Source organism: Octopus sinensis, linkage group LG2, assembly GCF_006345805.1.
Source record: "Octopus sinensis linkage group LG2, ASM634580v1, whole genome shotgun sequence".
NCBI classification, from domain to species: domain Eukaryota; kingdom Metazoa; phylum Mollusca; class Cephalopoda; order Octopoda; family Octopodidae; genus Octopus; species Octopus sinensis.
In genome coordinates, this window is record NC_042998.1 from 171,526,369 (window position 1) to 171,547,035 (window position 20,667).

At 35.6% G+C, this 20,667-nt stretch overlaps 1 protein-coding gene across 2 annotated transcripts in view; it reads right to left on the reverse strand.

Moving 5' to 3' along the window:
• Window positions 1–854: 854 nt before the first annotated feature.
• The window catches only part of LOC115232425 (chitotriosidase-1-like), a 32,112-nt gene continuing 12,299 nt past the window's right edge, over window positions 855–20,667 (reverse strand). For both annotated transcript variants that reach the window (XM_029802290.2, XM_029802291.2), the window contains exons 3-9: window positions 20,320–20,485; window positions 18,589–18,841; window positions 15,306–15,430; window positions 14,055–14,178; window positions 11,629–11,814; window positions 2,266–2,385; window positions 855–1,084 (exon numbers count right to left, since the gene is read on the reverse strand). In XM_029802290.2, the coding sequence (XP_029658150.1) occupies window positions 953–1,084; window positions 2,266–2,385; window positions 11,629–11,814; window positions 14,055–14,178; window positions 15,306–15,430; window positions 18,589–18,841; window positions 20,320–20,485 (1,106 nt within the window). In that variant the 3' untranslated portion in view covers window positions 855–952. The remainder of the gene's footprint in view (window positions 1,085–2,265; window positions 2,386–11,628; window positions 11,815–14,054; window positions 14,179–15,305; window positions 15,431–18,588; window positions 18,842–20,319; window positions 20,486–20,667) is intronic.

The following is a 20,667-nucleotide window of genomic DNA, read 5'->3' on the forward strand; positions in this document are numbered from 1 at the left end:
ACATGTCGACTTGATCGGAGATGACCTTAAGCAAAACAACGGTGACGACAACAACGACGATGACAATAACAAAACCAACGATATCAACAGCAACTGAGGAAGATGTTTGATATGTAAAGCTCTTCAACGACCCCCTCTGAGAAAGGATTTTGTCTCAATACCAACCGGAGTTGCAGACCATTTCATACAGTTTGCCTATTTTACAAATACACAAGAAGTATATATAGTGACAGAAGATTCCGATATATTATTTTTGTGGATCTCGCCAGGAAAATTCACCGTTATTCACTTATCGTTTCACTGTCTTAGAGCATCTTAAGTGCCTCACTTAATGAACTCTTTCACTGATTTTTTTTACTGATTTTTTCATAACATGTGCTATACAGCGCATTCACAGAGATTGATATCTAACATGCTCAGCATTCACCTTGCAACATTTATCTAATTTAATATACTGTTTCTCCACATTTACGGTTACAGAATCTTTTGTCATTTCTTATCTGCAGGCAAGCAGGTTAACCAAAGATTGTAATTCTGGATCTTTTATATACAGATGATAATATATTTTGTAGAACACACGGCAATTATCATTGCAAGAGTTATTTTCCTCTGCATATAAGGTGTTTGGAATGAAGATAACACATTTACATGCTTGGAATGAAGATAGGTTTATATGATATCGCTTTTCTCTGTCAAATACTTGCTACCATTCTCGATATCTTTCTCCTGTGAACAAATAACTTCATACAATTTAATCCTTCCGCGTGGCTGGAAAAGAAGGTCTGTTATAGTATATCCACAATGTTGTCACTACATAAAGACCAAGTTTTTGATTAGTAATAAAAATTTAGACCTGATTTAATATCATATTTTATTTTTGAAAGAAATCCTTTTTTATTTTAAATAACATGAAGAGTGAATGGAACACACAACTGTAATATTCCTTGGGATCTTAGTTTCTGAAGGCAGTTTTGATAGCGTTTATCAGAGGGTATTTTCCAGTTCCACACGATCCAGAAAAATCATCTAAGGCCAATGTCCACACTCCTACGCCGCCATAACCACTGATTTGAACATAATTAGCCTTGAAAAACAAATATATGTTTTAATATTTTCAAACTAAATTCTATATGTAATAAGTTTTACAATTAGCACTAAAGTATCGTCGAAGCATGAACCTTCGAATTCATTTGTTACTTTTTAGGTAATGTAATTTTCTTCTAGGCGCATCTTCGACAGTAGATAGTTTATGTTGGAGTGGGGATACTTACTGGTGCAATAATGAGATAAGACATCGCAAATGTGAGGTATTAACTATCTCAAATGAACAGACGAAAGATAATAATTTGTATTTTAAACCTATGTAGCAATAAGATGATATCTTTTACGGAGTACATCGTTGGCCGATGCCGTCTCGGGAACTTCGATGCGTGCTTCGATTCGAAACTTGGCCCGCCTCGTTTGTCGTGCTCGTGCATTCCGGTGATCGATCGCTTTATCATTTTTCATTTTTTTTCTTTTCTCCTTCATACCTATACGAAGGACTCTAATCTAAGATTAACAATCTGTCTGCAATTGGGAATCCAAATAAAGTTACAGACAGCACAGCGGACAATTACTTCTTCTTTCAAGATATAGGTTAATGAAGTCAAATCGTTCTAAATAATACCCTACCGTCTTAAAAGAAAAGAATTGAAATATTAGATAACGCAGTCTGAGGACAATAATATAGCAATTTATCCATTAGGTAATAAACAACTGTAAATTAGTAAGGCATACTAAGGCAATTAAGAATTACTTATGTCTTAGAATACCTATTACAGATACCAGTTTCTCAGTATTAGTGAGATCTGAGCCCAGGTTTTCAAATTTTCGTGAAAAGGGGCAAAAGAAACAGATAGAGTTGTGGACAGTAGAGGTTGAGTGTAGACGCTTCGCTGCATTCGCTGTTAAGAGACGGATTTGGACTTTAGGTGTGATTGGACGTGGGGAAGAAGGACGAGTGATATGGATTAGTTCATAGCAGAAGTTGGTGTGTAGCACTGGAAGAAGTACTGAGTAAGGCATGTTACAACAGTATTGGTTACCCAGAAGCTTACTTACGTAAATGGCTGAATCGTCGATGAGATCTGGTCTACTGCTGTGGAATCTCCAATATTAGCAGTGAGGTACTTTGCTATTGACATTTTGCTTTATTTTTCATTACAACTTTAATTTCCTCGGCAACAAATAATTAAAAGTATAGACTATTGAAATATACAATACCTTGTTTATAACACTTTGTATATCATCATAACCAACCCATTGGTTTCCGTTAACGACGTACGGGACTTGTGCATCGGCCATTCTGTATACATGGCCGCCATACTGTATCAGTTTGCACACCTAAATCAATAACAGATCTTAAATATTTAAATATTTACAAACAGTTATATCTGATGCTCTGTTTATTCTATAGCGTTATAATTCATCATGTACACAACAGATATGTGTTTAAATATAAGGTCTATACAGAATGAAACCAAAATTTAAAAAAAAAAAATTATTAAATCAGAATGGTCTCCTTTCAAATAATTCGCTCCATTGTTGATACACCATTCCCAACTACTGTTTTTGTTTTTGGAACACGTCTTCAGAGGTAGTGTACAGTTCGTTCTCGAAGCGAATGTTCTTGGATTACTTCAACAGTCTGAAATCGACAACCTTTCAAGGTAGCTCTCAATTCTAGGAACAAAAAAAAAGTATCTGCAGGAGCAAATCCGAAGAACAAATCGGTTGAGGGCCGAGAGTCGTTTCCTGCATTGCCAAAAGGTAATGCTGTGCTATAGTGATGCCACTGCCTTTCTCAAATGCCCCAGAACAACCATGTAAAAGTTTACCGATCGCCTGGCAACATGGAACAACTTCAGGATAAACGATATCCTTCCAAAAAGTAATCAGCTTAACCATTATATTTGAACGTCTCTGGCGAGCTCTGTTTTTAATTTGTTTTTGTTTGTTTAGTTACGGTGACACTGATATAACCCACTACGACGACTGCCTTTTTCTTTTCAACATCGTACCGTAGCCAAACACTCATATTTCCCCGCTTGTTATGACACTTTTCATTAAGTATTCACGAACAGACAGACGTTCAAAATAGCCTTGACTGACTGACTCAGTTCTCTTTTAGTTCATCTGTAGCAGATGCGACACAAATTTTGCGAAAGCGCAATACTTCTTCGATTAAAAAAAATCCTCTATCATTAATTTTTAAGGTTGATTACTATAGAAACTTCACAAGTTGTCAAGAGACAGTTTTCACGGATTATAGCTACTGTAATGTACTCGTTGACAGCTACGTAGAAGGTCGTCTAGATTTGGAAACGCTTTGGTAGATGTTCATCCCGATTTGAAATAATAGTATCACTTGTGACATTGCGTACGTTTCAATAAAACATTTCTATAAGACTGTTGCAACGTTCGAAAGATCTCTGCAGCATAATTTCGCACAAATACATTGCTCTCCGTTTTTCAATTTGCACAAATCTCCCAGTGCACTAAACATATATCTATTCTAGTACGTATAGATTGTTGACTTACTGACGTGGTTTAAAAGTTCGGTTTCTTTTGGACAGACCTTGTACATATACAGACATATATGCAGTTTATATAAATACATAATATATGAGTACATAGATACATTTATATACCTGTATAAACTAAATTCCACCAGGAAAATGTTATTTAGACGACGCTACAATAAAAGATGCTTGCCCAGGTTGCTGCATAATGGTACTGAATAAAGAACAGTATGATTACTAAGCGAAACTCTTTACCACACGGCTATGCCTGCGGCGTGTATATATGTATTTTTGTGTGTGTGTATCTATTTATCTCTGTACTAATGTTTGTTTTTATGTCGATTTATAATTTAAAAAAAAATTTCTATATTAAACTGATGGATTACTCAATACATTTTGTAAAGTACATATTTATCAAAGTTTTACAAAAAGAGTGGTTAAAGCTAGCAGGCTGAAACTTCGAAATCACTGTCATCACTCTTCTTGTAAACATATAATACATATTTTTCTATGTATCATTTATATGATATAACACTAAAGTGAATAGCAATTCTGCAAAATTAATGCTGTTACATACAACAGTATAATATCTATTCAAGTCTGAGTGTTACAGGCCACAACTTGGAATTTCTCAGTCGCGATCTTCGAACAATCGATCATATGGTTACTGAAACATTCTTACGGACACACAGATTGCATCCATTCGAGCCATGCTGAACACAGCGTAGTGGGAGTTATCGGTTTTATAGTTAGGTATATAACAATGTTTAAGCAAGTGTTACAGTTCGAAGAGTAATTCAATCAAAGGACCTCGTGTTGAACTTACGAATATAGAAATGTATTCAAAACAAGTAATTGTAGGATGGAGAGAAATTTTTTAAAAAATGTGATAATATTGTTTTATGTGTGCACTATCCAATGTACAGAACTGATGTTGTTGCATGTGTGTGTGTGTGTGTGTGTGTGTGTGTGTGTGTGATCCCACAAAAACTGATAGAGTAATGCCAGCATCCTGTTAGCTCCATCACGCTGCCTAAGAATAAAATATCTGATGAGACTATGATGGCAAAATGTACGATGTGTTCTGAAATAATCAATGGAGGCTTAAATATCTTGAAGCCATCTCAAATTCCTTTTTAATTCTCTCTATTCTCCCTCTATGGATATGTGATGAGGTGGGTGTGTCATGCATCACCGAAACTTTAAGTAACGTGAATATGAGTCTAACTTTTATTAAATCACTGTGAGTCAAGTCAAACGTGTTGAGTGTTACTTTCTTTTGATTGTTCACTCTTTCGTGTGTGGTTGTGAGTCCACACACACTCACACACACACACATATATATGCATTCAAGTTTATGTGTATGTGTATATATGTTCATGTACGTATGTATATGTGGATGGATGGACACATGCATGCAGTATATGCAAATGTAAGTGGGCATGAATATGTGTATGTGTGCAAGAATATGTAAATGAAGACTGAAATGATCTGAAATCACACGTATGTATATAAACATGTGTGCGTATGCGTATGCATATGTGTGTATGTGTGTGTGTGACTGCATATATGCTAGCTACAGCGTACACATCAACAGACTGCAAAAACACACGTAATACTGCCTTTAAGATGATCTACAGTTGACCTTTACCTGATATAACACGGAACAGCTTTTTTTGCTAGTAAAGACACAGCTAACATACGAATTATATGCTATTCATACCTTGAATAAATAAGCACACACGCGCGCGCGCATATGCACACACGAAATCAAAACTATTTTATTGCTAATTCTGTAAACATTTTCCCTTTCGATAATCACTAGTTTTCAAACACATCTATATTCAAAAGTTTGCTGGGGCCTCTTTTAACAGAGATCCACTTTAGAAATTTTCATATGAATTTACCCATAAAGCATTTCTGACGTTCTATAGGATTTTGAAAAATAATTATTTTACGAAATATTACATATGAATTTTTATAGACTGATATTAATAAAGATTTTTTTTTTTCATATAAATTTATATTTATGCTCACGTATTCATATATAGCCATGAGTGGAGTGATTTCTGCCAGATTGTTTTCAGCAGCACTCAAACAGATCCAATCAATGTGTTTAAAAAGTAAGGTATATTCACAATGAAATCTGTTCGTTGACAATCGGGATCAAGTAACTCCAATTAACCCATTGGAGGTCTCCTCGCGTAGATTCCAATATACCGGCGACGAAATATACATACATATAATACATGCATATATATATATATATATATATATATATATAATATATATATATATATATATATATATATATATATATATATTTTTTTTTTTTTTTTTTTTTTCATGCATTTATATGTACGCGTATGATAATATACAAGGTGGATCAAAAATCATAAGATACGCCCCGGAATTGCCAAAGACATTCTTCAATTTTCATACAATTGAATAAAATAAACGACCTAATGATGAATACACTCACATTTCAATATGATGAACAAAATGAATAATAATAATAATAATAATATAATAATAATAATAATAATAATAATAATACAACCCAGCAGGACAACTGAAAAATAACTCTCAAAGACCGGAATATCTACAATTTCCTGTGAGTATTTTAAATTTCCCTCAAAATAAGTTAAGAAACTTACATATCTACAGTTTTCGACCACACAAACGATCAGCTTTACAAACTTTAATATCTACAACTTTTGTGAATACCTATCCTTTCCTTTATCCCTGAGTATTCGAAAATGTAAACATTCTCTTTATTCTAAGAACCCAACAGTTTCCTCTGTTCGGACAAACAAAAGATCATCTGTAGTAAATGTTAAAACTTTAACATCTACAATTTTCTGTGAAAAATTTACTTCCTTCTCTTTCCTTTCCTTTCTCCCTGACTATTAGAAAATGTAAACACCCTTCTCATTGCAAAAACACAACAGTTTTCCCTGATCGGAAGCACAAACGAATATCTCTAAAAAATTTAGAAACTTTAATATCTACAATTTTGTGTGAAAACTTTATCGTTCTTTTTTCCCTGACTACCCGAATATGTAAACATGCCTTTCATTGTACAAAACAATTAAATGCACGATAAAAAAAAATTAAGGAGGTAAGCACCTGCCAATATATACGCACTGCACAATTATAAAAACTGTAAACCATAGCAAAACTTATAAAAAGAAAAGGAAAATTTCAAAGGAAAGAAATTTAAAAAATTCAAAAATTCAACGAAGAGAACATCAGTATATAGAAAAAATAATTATATATATACGAGGGGCGTTCAATAAGTAATGCCCCTGACCCACTTCCCATAGCAGTAGAGCAACGAAACTTGGCACAGTTATTAGTCTTTTTCTACATAGGAACCACCCAGAGTTACGCATTTCTCCCATTGTTTGATGCAGCTCTGGAGACCGTTTTTGTAGAAGACCCCAGCTTGGTCCTCCAACCTGAACGTGACTTCAGAAATCAAGGCTGCATCATCTTGGAAACGCTTTCCTTTCAAAAACAACTTCATGACTGGGAAGAGGTGAAAATCAGAGGGTGCACGGTCAGGAAAGTAGGGGGATGGGCGAGGAGTTCATAGCCGCACGCCTGTGCTTCTGATCTGGCGACAAACGAGTTGTGGATCGGAGCGTTGTCCTGCAGGAGGAGGATGCCTTTGCTGATCTTGCCCCGCCTCTTGATTTTGATAACTTCTCTTAATTTCCTCAAAAGTGAAGCATAATAGGCTCCTGCAATTGTGGTACCCTTTGCCAAGAAATCTGTCATCACTACTCCGTCCTGGTCCCAGAAGACTGTGAGCATGACCTTGCCAGCGGAGGGCTGCACCCTTGCCTTCTTTGGAGGGGGTGAGTCACAGTGCTTCCACTGCATTGACTGGGCTTTGGTCTCTGGATCATCGTGATGGACCCAGGTTTCATCCTGTGTAATCAGTCTTTTGAAAACTTTTGACTCATCTTCTTGGCACATCTCCAAATTCACCCTCGAGAACTCGACGCGTTCTTGCTTCTGTAAAGGCGTGAGCAACCTGGGAATCCATCTGGCAGACACCTTTTGCATATGCAAATGGTCATGAACGATAGTTTCCACAGACCCGGTACTAATCTTGACCTCATGGACTATTTGGCGAATAATTATGCGTCGATCTTCCAAAATGGCAGCCTCAACTTGACGGACAGATGCCTCATCAATGGCAGAAGGGGCGACCAGATCTGGGAGCTGTTTCCACAGAGTTCTGACCATGTTTGAATTCACGATGCCAGCGTTTTACAAGGTCATATGATGGGGCATCATCACCATAAGTTACTTTCATTTCATCAAAAGTCTCCCGTGGTGTGCGTCCTTTCAAATACAAAAACCGGATCACTGCTCGACACTCAACAGGCTCCATTTCACACTTGACTCGGTTCAAACACCTGTAAATCAGAAACCACAATTAATTCAGAGCTGTAATTTGCCACTTACTCTATAGAGATATAAATGATTGCACATGCAAAATTTCAGCTAGATCAAACAAATGCAAGTGGGTCAGAGGCATTACTTATTGAACGTCCCTCGTATATATATATATATATATATATATATATATATTATATATATATATATATATATAATTATTTTTTTCTATCAGCAATTAAAATAGAACAAAGTGATTTGGTTCTTTTCAATACAAAGATCAGCGCGCTCGATGATCGCTAGTAGTAGTAAACACATTTGATCTCTGCTGATCCCAAGGGTATGAGGCCACTTTTGCCTCCTTAACGCATAGGAATGCCCAATGCTGATCTCTTCACCATCTGCTTCGTGTTATCCGTAGTGTCTAGACAGGACGATCGTTAGTTTGAAAAGAGGCGTGCACAAAATAAATTAAATTATGTCAATATATTCTACTTGTTTTGGAAAATGAAATGTATTTAATAAAGATTGATTTATAATCATTCATGTACGTATGCGTTGTTTGGTACACCCTGTATATATGCGTAAATAGTATGCATTTATATAAATAAATAATTTCATAATATATTCCCTAGGCTTGATTTTTTGCATACACTCATCCAAGTGAACGTACGTGCATATATACGTTCGCACATATGTTTGTGTGTTTATATATATATATACACGCACACACAGATATATACGTATTATAAATGTACATGTATACATACTATATATATGCATGCATGTGTGCAGATAATCAAGCGTAACGACGCAAAAATTCATGCGCCCTACGATGTGGTGACATCAATCATAGTCCAAAGATACGTTTTCACACGTTATCCATATGAATTTTCTCCGGAGACTATTTTCGCCGCGAAAGGTCTTCCCACGCTCATCCACACATGCTCTCTCTCTTTCTCTCTCTCTCTCTCTCCCTCATACACACACGCACACGTACATACATGCTTTTTCTCTCTTCCTCACACACGCATACACGTAACTCCCCACCCACACACTCACACACATGCACAACATGTACGTATGCTGTAATCACGAAAGTAGTTTATGATATATGAGATAAATTACTTATAAAGATATATTCATGAGCACTCAGTCATTGGATGGAAAATATCTCACTTGAAATATGTATTGTATTATCAATAAATATATATAAAAATGAGCCAACCTTGAGTGGCCAGTTTATTGCTGACGTCATGAGTTTAAATAAGCTTTAATTAATATCATCAGTTATTGGCCTACCCGGTTGTTTATTACAAATTTCCCACGTGAAAATAACATGTCCAAATTTCGAATTTAGTCGGAGACTGCAAGCTATATCATGTGTGTGTGTGTGTGTGGTGTGTGTGTGTGTGTGTGTGTGTGCGTGCATGTGCGCACGCACGTGCGCGCGTGTATGTCTATTAAATTATCCAATATTTGTCTGTTTGTCTATGTCATTTTTATTCTCTCTGTTTATCGATGAAGACGCTTTTATCAAGGGACTTTTATTGATGGAAGAGTGATATTACAGTGACAAAGACTTGGGGCTCAGACCTGTTTGTGTCTATTTGTATAGTTTCTTCTGTTGATCATCGATACTGAAGTTGCAAGTTTTTCAGTAAAACTGGAGCTAACATTCAATGTTATTTTATTAAAGAGTTTGTGATATCTGTGCGTGCTACACATTACCATTAGCACTAAGAGTAATCTAGCATATCATAATACACACATACACACACACACACATATACATACATAAAGCTAAATCATACATACCTATACTGAACTATTGAGAAATCTGCGGTTACTCTATCCTGATTACAAGTTAAGGTTTATAACTGTAACTATTGAGGCGCTGGGATATGTATCCCACTGCCTGAATGCCAATCTTGAGAAATTGGGCTTTTTTTCAAAACCAGAAAGGAAAAAGCTGATTCAAGAAGTACAGACTCAAGCCATCACTAGAATAGTAAAAATATGTAAAACTTTCCAATATATACTTTTTTTATCTATGGAATTGCTATGACAAATATGTAGTTGATAATTATATTTTCTTTCATGTTTCAGATATTTCCGTATTGAAAACTAATTACCATCATATGTATTATCAGTTGTATATTTAAATCTTCTGTCATCAGCTGAATGGCTTTTTCTAAGTCACATTTGAACGGAACGTGTATAATCATACAAACTCAGTGAAAGAGCCATCAAATTATTTATCAAAAAATTTGCTATATTTTAACTTCGCGGTGTTGATTTTCATTACAGAAAAATCCCTTTTCTATCTTTTCAGAACTCAGAGCAGTGGTTTTAATGATATCCTAAGCCCTTTGTACTACTGTTGAAATATAATCATTATGACAATTTCAGGCAACACTTTCTGTATAATCGCGGACATCATTATAAAAAAATGTTATGGTAACTTGTTTAAAGAATTGGTATGATGTTCCTTCGGCTACTTTAACAGGGAATAAACACTTCATCAATATACCAAGAATATTTATCTGTTCGTGAATTTTATTGTTAGCTATTTGAGGACTGATTATTACTTCATTTTATGTTACCACAATCTGCTAACTTTAGTTTCATATTTTCAATTACTGTATTCAGCTCCTTGGTAAAAAAAAAAAAAAAGACTTACATATCTCTTATTTTTAATGAACACAGTATACCGAAATGTTTCAGGAGAAATTGCTTAATGTGTCTTCCTTTCATTTGAAATCGTACTTTAAGAAATTCGAACGACTCGTGATATATTTAATTTCTTCTCCTCCTTAGCTTGAAGAGCATTTGAAGTTAAGAAATCTTTCCTGATATATCAATCATAAGCCGCACCGCTTCGTGTGACACTAATTAATTCCGGCCGCACAAGACTAATCGCACATCAGCCGATAATTTGAATATTGTTTTCAGAAATATAACTTCATACTTTTTGGGCTGTGAGCGATAGAGTTAGTTTTAATACCTGAAGAGCGAAACGACGCAGATACGCATGCATCCTATGATCTAATAATGTCATTCATATCTCCAAAATAAAATGTTTGTTTTCACAAGTCTAAGTGGAGAAGTTTCTCCCGCGACAGTTCTTGCAGCATTTGGTCTTATCACGACTGATGCAATCGAATGTGTCAAACATGACTTTATACGACAATATTTTATCCATAGTTGCTTCATGCGGCATTAATCACTAACACACATGTATGTATGTATGTATGTATGTATGTATGTATGTATGTATGTATGTGTGTATGTATGTATGTATGTATATCTATATGCATGCATGTATGTTTGTGTATATATATATATATATATATATTATATATATATATATTACATCACCTGGGGCTCGGTTTTATGCAATTTTACACGAAATCTAAGGACAAAATCTTTTCTCTATATAATTCCGCAGCGGACACATTTTCTCATTCTGGTGTGCAGGAGCGTGTAAAAAAGAAATTCTCTCTCTCTCTCTCTCTCTCTTACGCATGCGGGCGCGTGTGCACACACGCACACACACACACACACACACACACACAACTGAATGTAAGAAAATGTATACAATACTTTCGCATATGCGAGCGGACGTGCAGTTGTAAAATGGTGTGTAACTTACCTCATAATAAGCAAGATAGCCAGGCTCTCTCGTATAAATTCCAGCTGGAGACGGACCAACTGCTGGGGCAGACGGACCGGTGACCATTCTGTGTGCAAGCGTAAAACCACGTCCAAACGTAGGAATGCCTATGTTTAATTTACTTGCTGGGATACCCTTGGAAGTCCAGTACCTAGCAGCAAATTGCTGTGACACAACGGCAATACAGGAAAATGAAGTAGTATTTTTTAAAAGGTTGCTTCTAATTTCCTTACAATTAAATCATTTAATTCAGCACATTAATTGCGATAAAATCAACGTTATTCACTTTATAGCTGTGTATGAGCGCAGAGACCAGAAAACAATAGGTTAAGATTTGCTTGACAATATTGAGAAATGTGGATTCGGTTTCGAATCCGTTTACCTATTCTGTAACTGGTCACTACAGTTGCATGTTGCTTGTATTTTTGACTTGTGTAGGTTACTACTTTCATGTCAAGCAAATAACTTGCTAGAAATAGCAGTGAAATCTCCCTCAAAATGCTCCTTACTATCTTAGAAAATAAAGGAGACACTGGGGAGTGTTATTCTAGATATGCAAACAAATGAAATGTTTTTAGCTGGAGCCCCTCCTATCGTAGTTCTATTTGATTAATATTGACTGTTGGCTAAACAACATTTATTACTTTATCATGAAACGTCTTACTGAATCCTGTTTGCAAAGATTAACTTAAATATTTTCAGCAATGGTTTGCAAGGGTATTTAATATTAGTGGTTAAAATTGCATATGTCCTACATTTATTAATACCGATATTTGCGATAGTTGCCTATTCATCAGTGCCAAGCAATCAGGAAAGGCTTTGCATGAACAAGAAAACTTTAAAGAATTAGAGGCAGCAATATATTTTGTTTTCTGAAAAAGAAAACAAAAAAACAAAAAACGACGAGGCTATAGGGAAACCCGTTCAGTCTGCCTCTTTCGTAGAATATGCTTCAGGCAGATGCTCGGGAAATTATATGTCTCATTAAAACATCTGATTGGTACAGTGTTTGTAATCTGGCAATAGTTCCATCTTAACATTCGGATTTAACAAAAGCTGAAACTTTAAATGGAATAAGAAAGGTGACTGGTATCATATGTATTAAATCAATAAGCTGATTATGTTCACTGTTGATGTATTATTGCTAATATGTACCAGCGAGTTATAATTATGTGCATAATTACACACAGACATACATACAGTACCTTATTCCTTGCAAACCTCTCTGAGAGAAAGAAACTTGCCATTTTTTTGGTAATTATTATTTCGACCATTGTCAGAAAAATACCTAGATAAATATCTCGAACGATTATATACTATAATGAATAATTTACACATATGGAATATGTTTATACATATATAAACTAGCAGAGGCACCCAGCGTTGCCTGAGAATGAAATCGTTCCTTATATATTAGAAGAAAAAGCAAAATATGTTGTATAGGAATTTGTTATTCTAAATTCAATATATTCTTCATTTGGGATACATGATGAAATCAATTCTTAATTCATAATACAATAATAATAATAATAATAATAATAATAATAATAATAATAATAATAATAATAAACGAAAATACAAAATTTACCACTTTTAAGAAGGGAGATAAATTCTATCACATATGTTGAAGGTGGAACTCTTTTGACAAACGTATTTAGCCTATCTTGATAAAGACGTTTATCCCTTTCCTCTGAGGATTTCTTTGTCTTATCTCTCGCTGACCTATTGTCTCATTGGCAACTCTGACAGCTTGTCTTTGTCTTGCATTCTTTAAACGTTTTTCTCTTTCCTTTTTTTTACTCTTGGCTCTTACGGATTGCATTTTGTTGGCGTAATTGTTCTAACCGTTTTTCCCGTGCCTCTTGTAACTCATTGGCCCTGCGTGCGGCAGATCTCCTTCGGCCTGATTACAAACACATGTCTTTGCTATCGTTGTGCAGCGGCTTCTAGTGACCTTACTCTGGCTACCTTCGTCTCTCTCTCTCTCTCTCTCTCTCTTCCGCTATCCCTCTCTCTTTCAACTTCTATAGAAACTTGTTTTCTCTCTGTGTTTCTTTCTTTCTCTCTATCTTATTCTCATTCTGTGTTTCTCTCGCTCACACATATTTAATCTATTTCTGTTTCTTTCTCTCTGTCTCTCTCCCTGTCTCTCTCTCTGTCTCTCTCTTTCTAACTCACTCACACACTTACACTATTTACATATCTCCCTCTATCGAAAAACGTTGTGACGAATGTGGAGATGGAGGAGAAGGAAAAAGCCACTTCCTCACTTTGCTTCTCTGTTTCTTTCTCTCCCCTCTCACTCCCTCATTGGCATTATGCATAGACATACAAACACAGACATCTGCTAATATATACATAGATAGATTGAGGAGCTTTAGACGAGTAAATAATAATATACTTACCACATTTGAATAGGACTCTGGAGGTTTCTCACCGAATTGTTGAAACAAAGGGGAATTATGACCCGTTTTCTTCTCCCAGGCACCATGAAAGTCATAAGTCAGCACTGTGATAAAATCCAAGTTTCTGTCGTTTATGTAAAAAATTAAAAGTTGTGAAATTAATTTCTAGATCACAAACATTAAAACTAGAACATTAAAACAGTGTTCTGACACAAAACCTAACAATAACTTACAACACGTTATTACATAGAAGTAAACAATATCAACACATTAGAGAACTAGAATGCCATTCTGCTCTTTAGCAGTCTATCAATAAATCATTTCTCCACTGCAACACGTCACAAGAGAACATGTCAATATCAAAACCTTATAAAAAAAAAAGGCTATTCTTTTTGCATCAGGAAGAATTATTGTCTCTGATTAAGGCACAAAGGCAGCAGTCTTGAAGGGAGTGTGTTTAGTCGAACTCACAGTCTCCATTACTTGACTGCCGTTTTATTTTATCGACACCGAACCGAAGGCATTAAAGCAAAACTGACCTGGGTGGAGATTGAACTAAAGAGCATAAAAAAACGAAACAAATACCGTAAAGCATTTTCCGACCCTCGAACGATTGCCGTCTTATAGACGAGAAATTATGATTTAAAATTTTGGCACAAAACCAGAAAGGGAAGGGGATAAGTCGATTACATCGACCCCAGTGCTCAACGGGTGCCTATTTTATCGATCACGAAAAGATGAAAGGCTAAGTCGACCTCGGTGGAATTTTAACTCAAAACATAAAACGGACGAAATGCCGCTAAGCATTTTGCCTGGCGTGCTAACGATTCTGCCGGCTTCTCGCCTTAAAGACAAGAAATGATCATATCTGATAAAGTTATCCGTTTCTTCGATATCAAAAGAAATTTTAACTTATTATGTAATCTAGAAACAAAAAGAGTAAAATATATTCATATTTGAATTTCAACGAGTATAACATACCCTTGTTTCCTGTTGATTCATCAACAATGATTTTTAATAATAGTTCATTTCTATAATTTCTGAGGAGACAGCATTAAATATATTAAATTCTAGGCAATTAATAATTTTTTTAGTGCTAATGTGTGTATGTGTATGTATGTGTGTAAATGTGCACAAAAATCTATTGTTTTTTTTTTCATTATTAGTTGTCACCTACCCATAACATATATGTTATTTCTCTCAGCAAACATTTGTGAAAACAATTGATACATAAAGCATCCATTAACTCACGCGCTAAGTATAGGAAAATCATAGGCCGAATCTATGATATTTTTATCGGAAGCTACAGCAGCTGATAACAGAAGGCGAGCTTTCCCAGTAGTTGTTGCTTCAAATTCAAATGCTTTTCTTGTTTCCTATTGGTTAAAAAATAAAATAGTAAATTATATAACTTACGATATAATTGAGAGTGTATCTCCACTTCTCTCTCGATCTTTCTCTTTCTCCACCTCTGTTTCACTCTCCAGACAATGGGTCACTCTGATACTTCCCCTATGCTTCAATAAATTTAACCAATTTCTCAATTGTATATATATTACTAGAAAAATGAGCTATTAAACAAACCATTTATCACCTGTGAATTTTCTGCGGATAACCTTTAGCTTATTCAAATTCATGAAATGGGTTGCTTCAATAAGAAAAGGAATTTTCAGGTGGTCTTTTTTTTTCAATCACCGTATATTCTAATATTTTTTATTCATTGAAAACATACAGTGGTTTGAAATTTTATTTCAAGTTCAGCAATTTTAATGGAAAAATGAAATAGATCACATCATCTCTGTGCTCAACTAGTACGTATTTTATCGACCCGAAAGGATGAAAGGCAAAGTGGACTTGGGCAGTGGACTCAATATGTAAAGAGCTGGAAGAAATGCCGTTATATATCCTTTCCAGTTCGGTAACAAGTCTACTCGATCGTCACCTTATAAAGCGATAGTTCTACTGCCACTGTTACTATAGATACAAACGCTGTCATTTTGATTCTTTTATATCGTGCATCTTAAAAATCTACCTTTTCAGCTTTGAACTATTTTAAATTTACCCACCAATATATTAAATTTTTTTATTAGATTTAAGCTTGAAATTATTACTTCTTCATTTAGTTTTTATGCACTTTTTATTTTGTTTATAAGTTATTCATTTATTATTCGATCCTATTCATCAACCTGCACTAAAGAAATGTATTTGGGTTGCGGAGCAGTTCTCTATACAGAATATTTGTTGCAAAACTAGCCATAACGCTAAATTTCCCTTTCTATTATGCGCTTAACTTTCTAACACGACAGCAATTCTTGATACCAATTAAAAGCAAGTCTTCAAAACATAGTCCCATAAATAAAAACACTGGACTCCAATTAACAGTAGCCCTTCAAACATACACTAATAAATTAAAGCACACAACCCATCATTATAAACAACACTTATCGATTGCACCATTTAACCCACACGAACGTTACAGTTAGAATAGTGTCATGGGTTCTTCCTTGGTTTCATCCTCTCTGGTGGCCATTGTCTACAACTAACCAGATAGATAGAGATCAGTGACGAAAAGTTACTGGAAAAGTGATATAAGTATTTGCATTGGGACCCCTTTCATCGAAAACCGGTGATTGTCGAACGCTGATGACAGGTCAATACCTAGAAACTGCAGTCCGTGCGTATCACTTAGGTTGACGAGGGAAGGATGACCTCCCTTTGCAAATACCTTAGGGCACAGAAAGTGTGCCTAACACCAACTGGAGGAGATATTCTCCTGGAGCTATAAGCTACAGTAACACTCACCCATAGTGGTTAGCCATATTGAGATGGCAAATATACCTCACAGTGTCGTGCAGTTACTGTTTATACCTCGTTCAGAGATTTATTATTTCTTTCAAATACTTTTTTATTTAATTTTTAGAATACCCTTTATTACACTTTACTTACTCATATATTTCTTTCCCCTTTTTTACTTTTACATTTATCCATCCAAATATTTGCCGACTTGACATACATACATACATGTCTACCTACCTACCTACCTACCTATCTATCTATCTATCTATCTATCTATCTATCTATCTATCTATCTATCTATCTATCTATCTATCTATCTATCTATCTATCTATCTATCTCTCTCTCTCTCTCTCTCTCTCTCTCTTTCTCTCTCTCTCTCTCTCTCTCTCTCTTTCTCTCTCTCTCTATATATATATTATTTATGAGCAGGAATGGTTGTGAGGTTTAAGAAGCCAGATTTACAAACACGTGGTTTCGGGTTCAGTCCCACTGCGCAGCACCTTGGGCAAGTATCTTCTGCTATAGTTCCGAACCAATGCCTTGTGAGTGAATTTGAAAGGTAGAAACTACGTGAAAGCCCATCATATGTGTGTATATATGTATATATACATATGTGTGTATGTGTGTGTTTATGCTGGGGGTATCTTTGTGTCTTTGTTTGCCTCTCATCCCGCTTGACAACCCGTGTTGGTTTGTTTACTTAACGGTTCGGCAGAAGAGACGATAGATTAAATACCGGTTTTAAGAAGAAAAACCAAAAGTTCTGAGACTGATTTTTCGACTAAAACTCTTCAAAGCCCTTCTCCAGTGTGACTGCAGTCCAATGACTGAAAATAAATATATTTGTATTGTTTTTCCTCTTATTTATCAGTTAATTAATTAGTTTACTTTATACATTTATTTTCACTTTAATTCATTTAATGTTTACAATTCAACCTTTCACCAGCCAGGCGACCAACCGACCGATAATACCATAGTGTGACGAAAGGATTTTGAAAAACCATTTACTTAATCGATTGATTAGTTAATTAATCAGTCGTTTAATTAAAATAAAATAAGCAAATACGAGTGCGAGTGTTTTGTCAGCAGACAGACCTTCCAAAAGTACGACAATGTTTACTTTAATACATGATTTTACATCAAGAATCATGCAAAACAAATACAAAAGCTGAGCATATTTTATGGCAAAGGCCGTTAATACAAGGAAGATAATCAATCATTCCCTTGCAACATTGGGCGGGATTAGAAATTTGAATTTGAAAGAAAAGAAAGCTGATTTAAATCACGATAATAAAGCATAAAATTAAATCTGTAAAAGTATATTAAAAATGTTTACATATAGGCACATGAGTGGCTGTGTGGTAAGTAACTTGCTTACCAACCACATGGTTCTGGGTTCAGCCCCGCTGTGTGGTACCTTGGGTGAGTGTCTTCTGCTATAGCCTCGGGCCGACCAAAGATTTATGAATGGATTTGATAGACGGAAACTGAAAGAAGCCCGTCATATATGTGTGTGTGTGTATGTGTTTGTCCCCCCCACTATCGCTTAACAACCGATGCTGGTGTGCTTACGTCCCCGTAACTTAGCAGTTCGGCAAAAGAGACCGATAGAATAAGTACTAGGCTTACAAAGAATAAATTCTGGGGTCGATTTGTTCGACTAAAGGGGTGCTCCAACTTGGCCGCAGTCAAATGACTGAAACAAATAAAAGAATATAAGAATATAAGCAATTTTACCGCAATAAGCTCAGCGAATTCGTATTTATCTCCTGCAGGACTACCTTTCGATGTCGGGTACATCCAATGGAAGTCTAGGCCATCAAACTTGAATAGGCGTAGAAATTGGATCGCATTATGTGCAAATTCTCTTCTGTTTGAACTATGTGAAGAAACTTCAGTGAAAGGTTTCGATCCAACACTCCATCCGCCGACTGCCAGCAAAACTTTCAGATTTGGATTTCTGCTCTTCAAATAATTCAGTTTTAGGTAGCTGTCAATAATAAATAATTTAAACAATAACTCCTCCTCCTCCTCCTCCTCCTCCTCCTCCTCCTCCTCCTCATCATCATCATCATCATCATCATCATCATCATCATCATCATCATCATCATCATCATCATCATCATCATCATCATCATCATCATCATCATCATCATCATCATCATCATCATCATTTTAGATGTGGACTCACAGTATCATTAGAATATCAGCCAAAATGCTTTGCGTAATTCTTTCCAGTTCTTTGTAAAATGAGCTCAAATCCCGAGAGAGAGAGAGAGAGAGAGAGAGAGAGAGAGAGAGTGAGAGAGAGAGAGAGAGAGAGAGAGGTACGGATATGGATACAACATCGTTAGCCTCACTCGTTCTATACACTGCACTCGGATGTACGCTACTAAGAGATACAAAGGAACAGAAGCTGTCACGTTCTGAACGAACCCACCATGTTGTAACCACCACGTGTGTGTGTGTGTATTTCTCTATTTTTAATACTAGAGTATTACGGAGAATACAACATGTTTATACTGTCGCACTGATCCCATACGATTCATTTGTACAAATTGAGGGTGTGCAGTATGGCCCCCAGTTAGGCGAAAGGATGGTTTAACTGGAAAAAATAAATTTGTGGGTTGCGTGTAACCCTTCTGCTGGTTACCTGTGCCCCATATATTTCTTCGATAACAGCTTGAGGCTACATAACAACAACGCTCTCACACTCACCATCTTTACTATCATATCCTCTGTGTGAAAAGTCTGGCTGCATACACGTTAGCATATGTCAGGTGCATACACCTGACAACACAGTTAATTGAGATTTATTCAGTGAGTTCTATTCAACACATGTTTACACGTGGAATTAACAGAATCATTATTAACTTTAGATGTTTTGGCCGATAAAGTTGAACTGAAAAACCCTACAACAAGGCATGAATTGCACGAAGCCGTCTTGCAGTCTTCGGAAGAGCTATCTGAGCGGAAAATTCGTGGATGTATTCAACATCAAACTCGTGTTCGGCGTCAAATAGTTGACTGTCGTGGTGGTAACAGATTCGTGTAATAAATTTTGTGTTTATTTTTGTTTCATAATATATATTTTTTCGGATGCAGCCAGACTTTTCACACATTATTGCTGATTATACTTTACGCTCAATACCACTTCTTCATTATGCCAATGCCGGTTGTATTTTACATTCGGCATCTTCACTGATTATCTATCCTGCTATAAACGAAATACTAGTCCTGCCTTTTATACTTAGTCGTTTAAATCAATTTTTCAAATTCTCTGTTTCTTATCCTGGAAATCCATAACTGTGATCCAAAATTATTCCTAAGCAATCCAAAGTACAATTTATGAATTTTCAAATTTTCTTTATATATTTTATCATCCTTCATCTTGGAACACGATAAGGATGTTTCATATCTATATTGGGTTATGAGGGTTAATGAATAGAAATGCTTGGGATTACTTACTACTGTTCATCATTCAGTTCAATTTTTGCGAGCTGGTTTCCGTTCAATTTCGCATATGCATATACCACATGGGTACACAAATATGGATCAACATTGTCGGCTGTGAATTTACCTTGACCAAATCTATACTGAGACCAGTTGGTATAGTAACATAGAAGACGTTTGCCTACAAAACAACAAAAACAAGGATAAGTGATTGAAAATATTTAATGGACTAATTCTTTTTCCTTTTATTTACTCGAAACTGCATCCCTTTGAACTCTCTTCTCGGCATTCTTTCTCCATCAAATGACTGCATTACACTGTATCACTCACATCAACTTTCTCTATTTCATAATCTAGAATAAC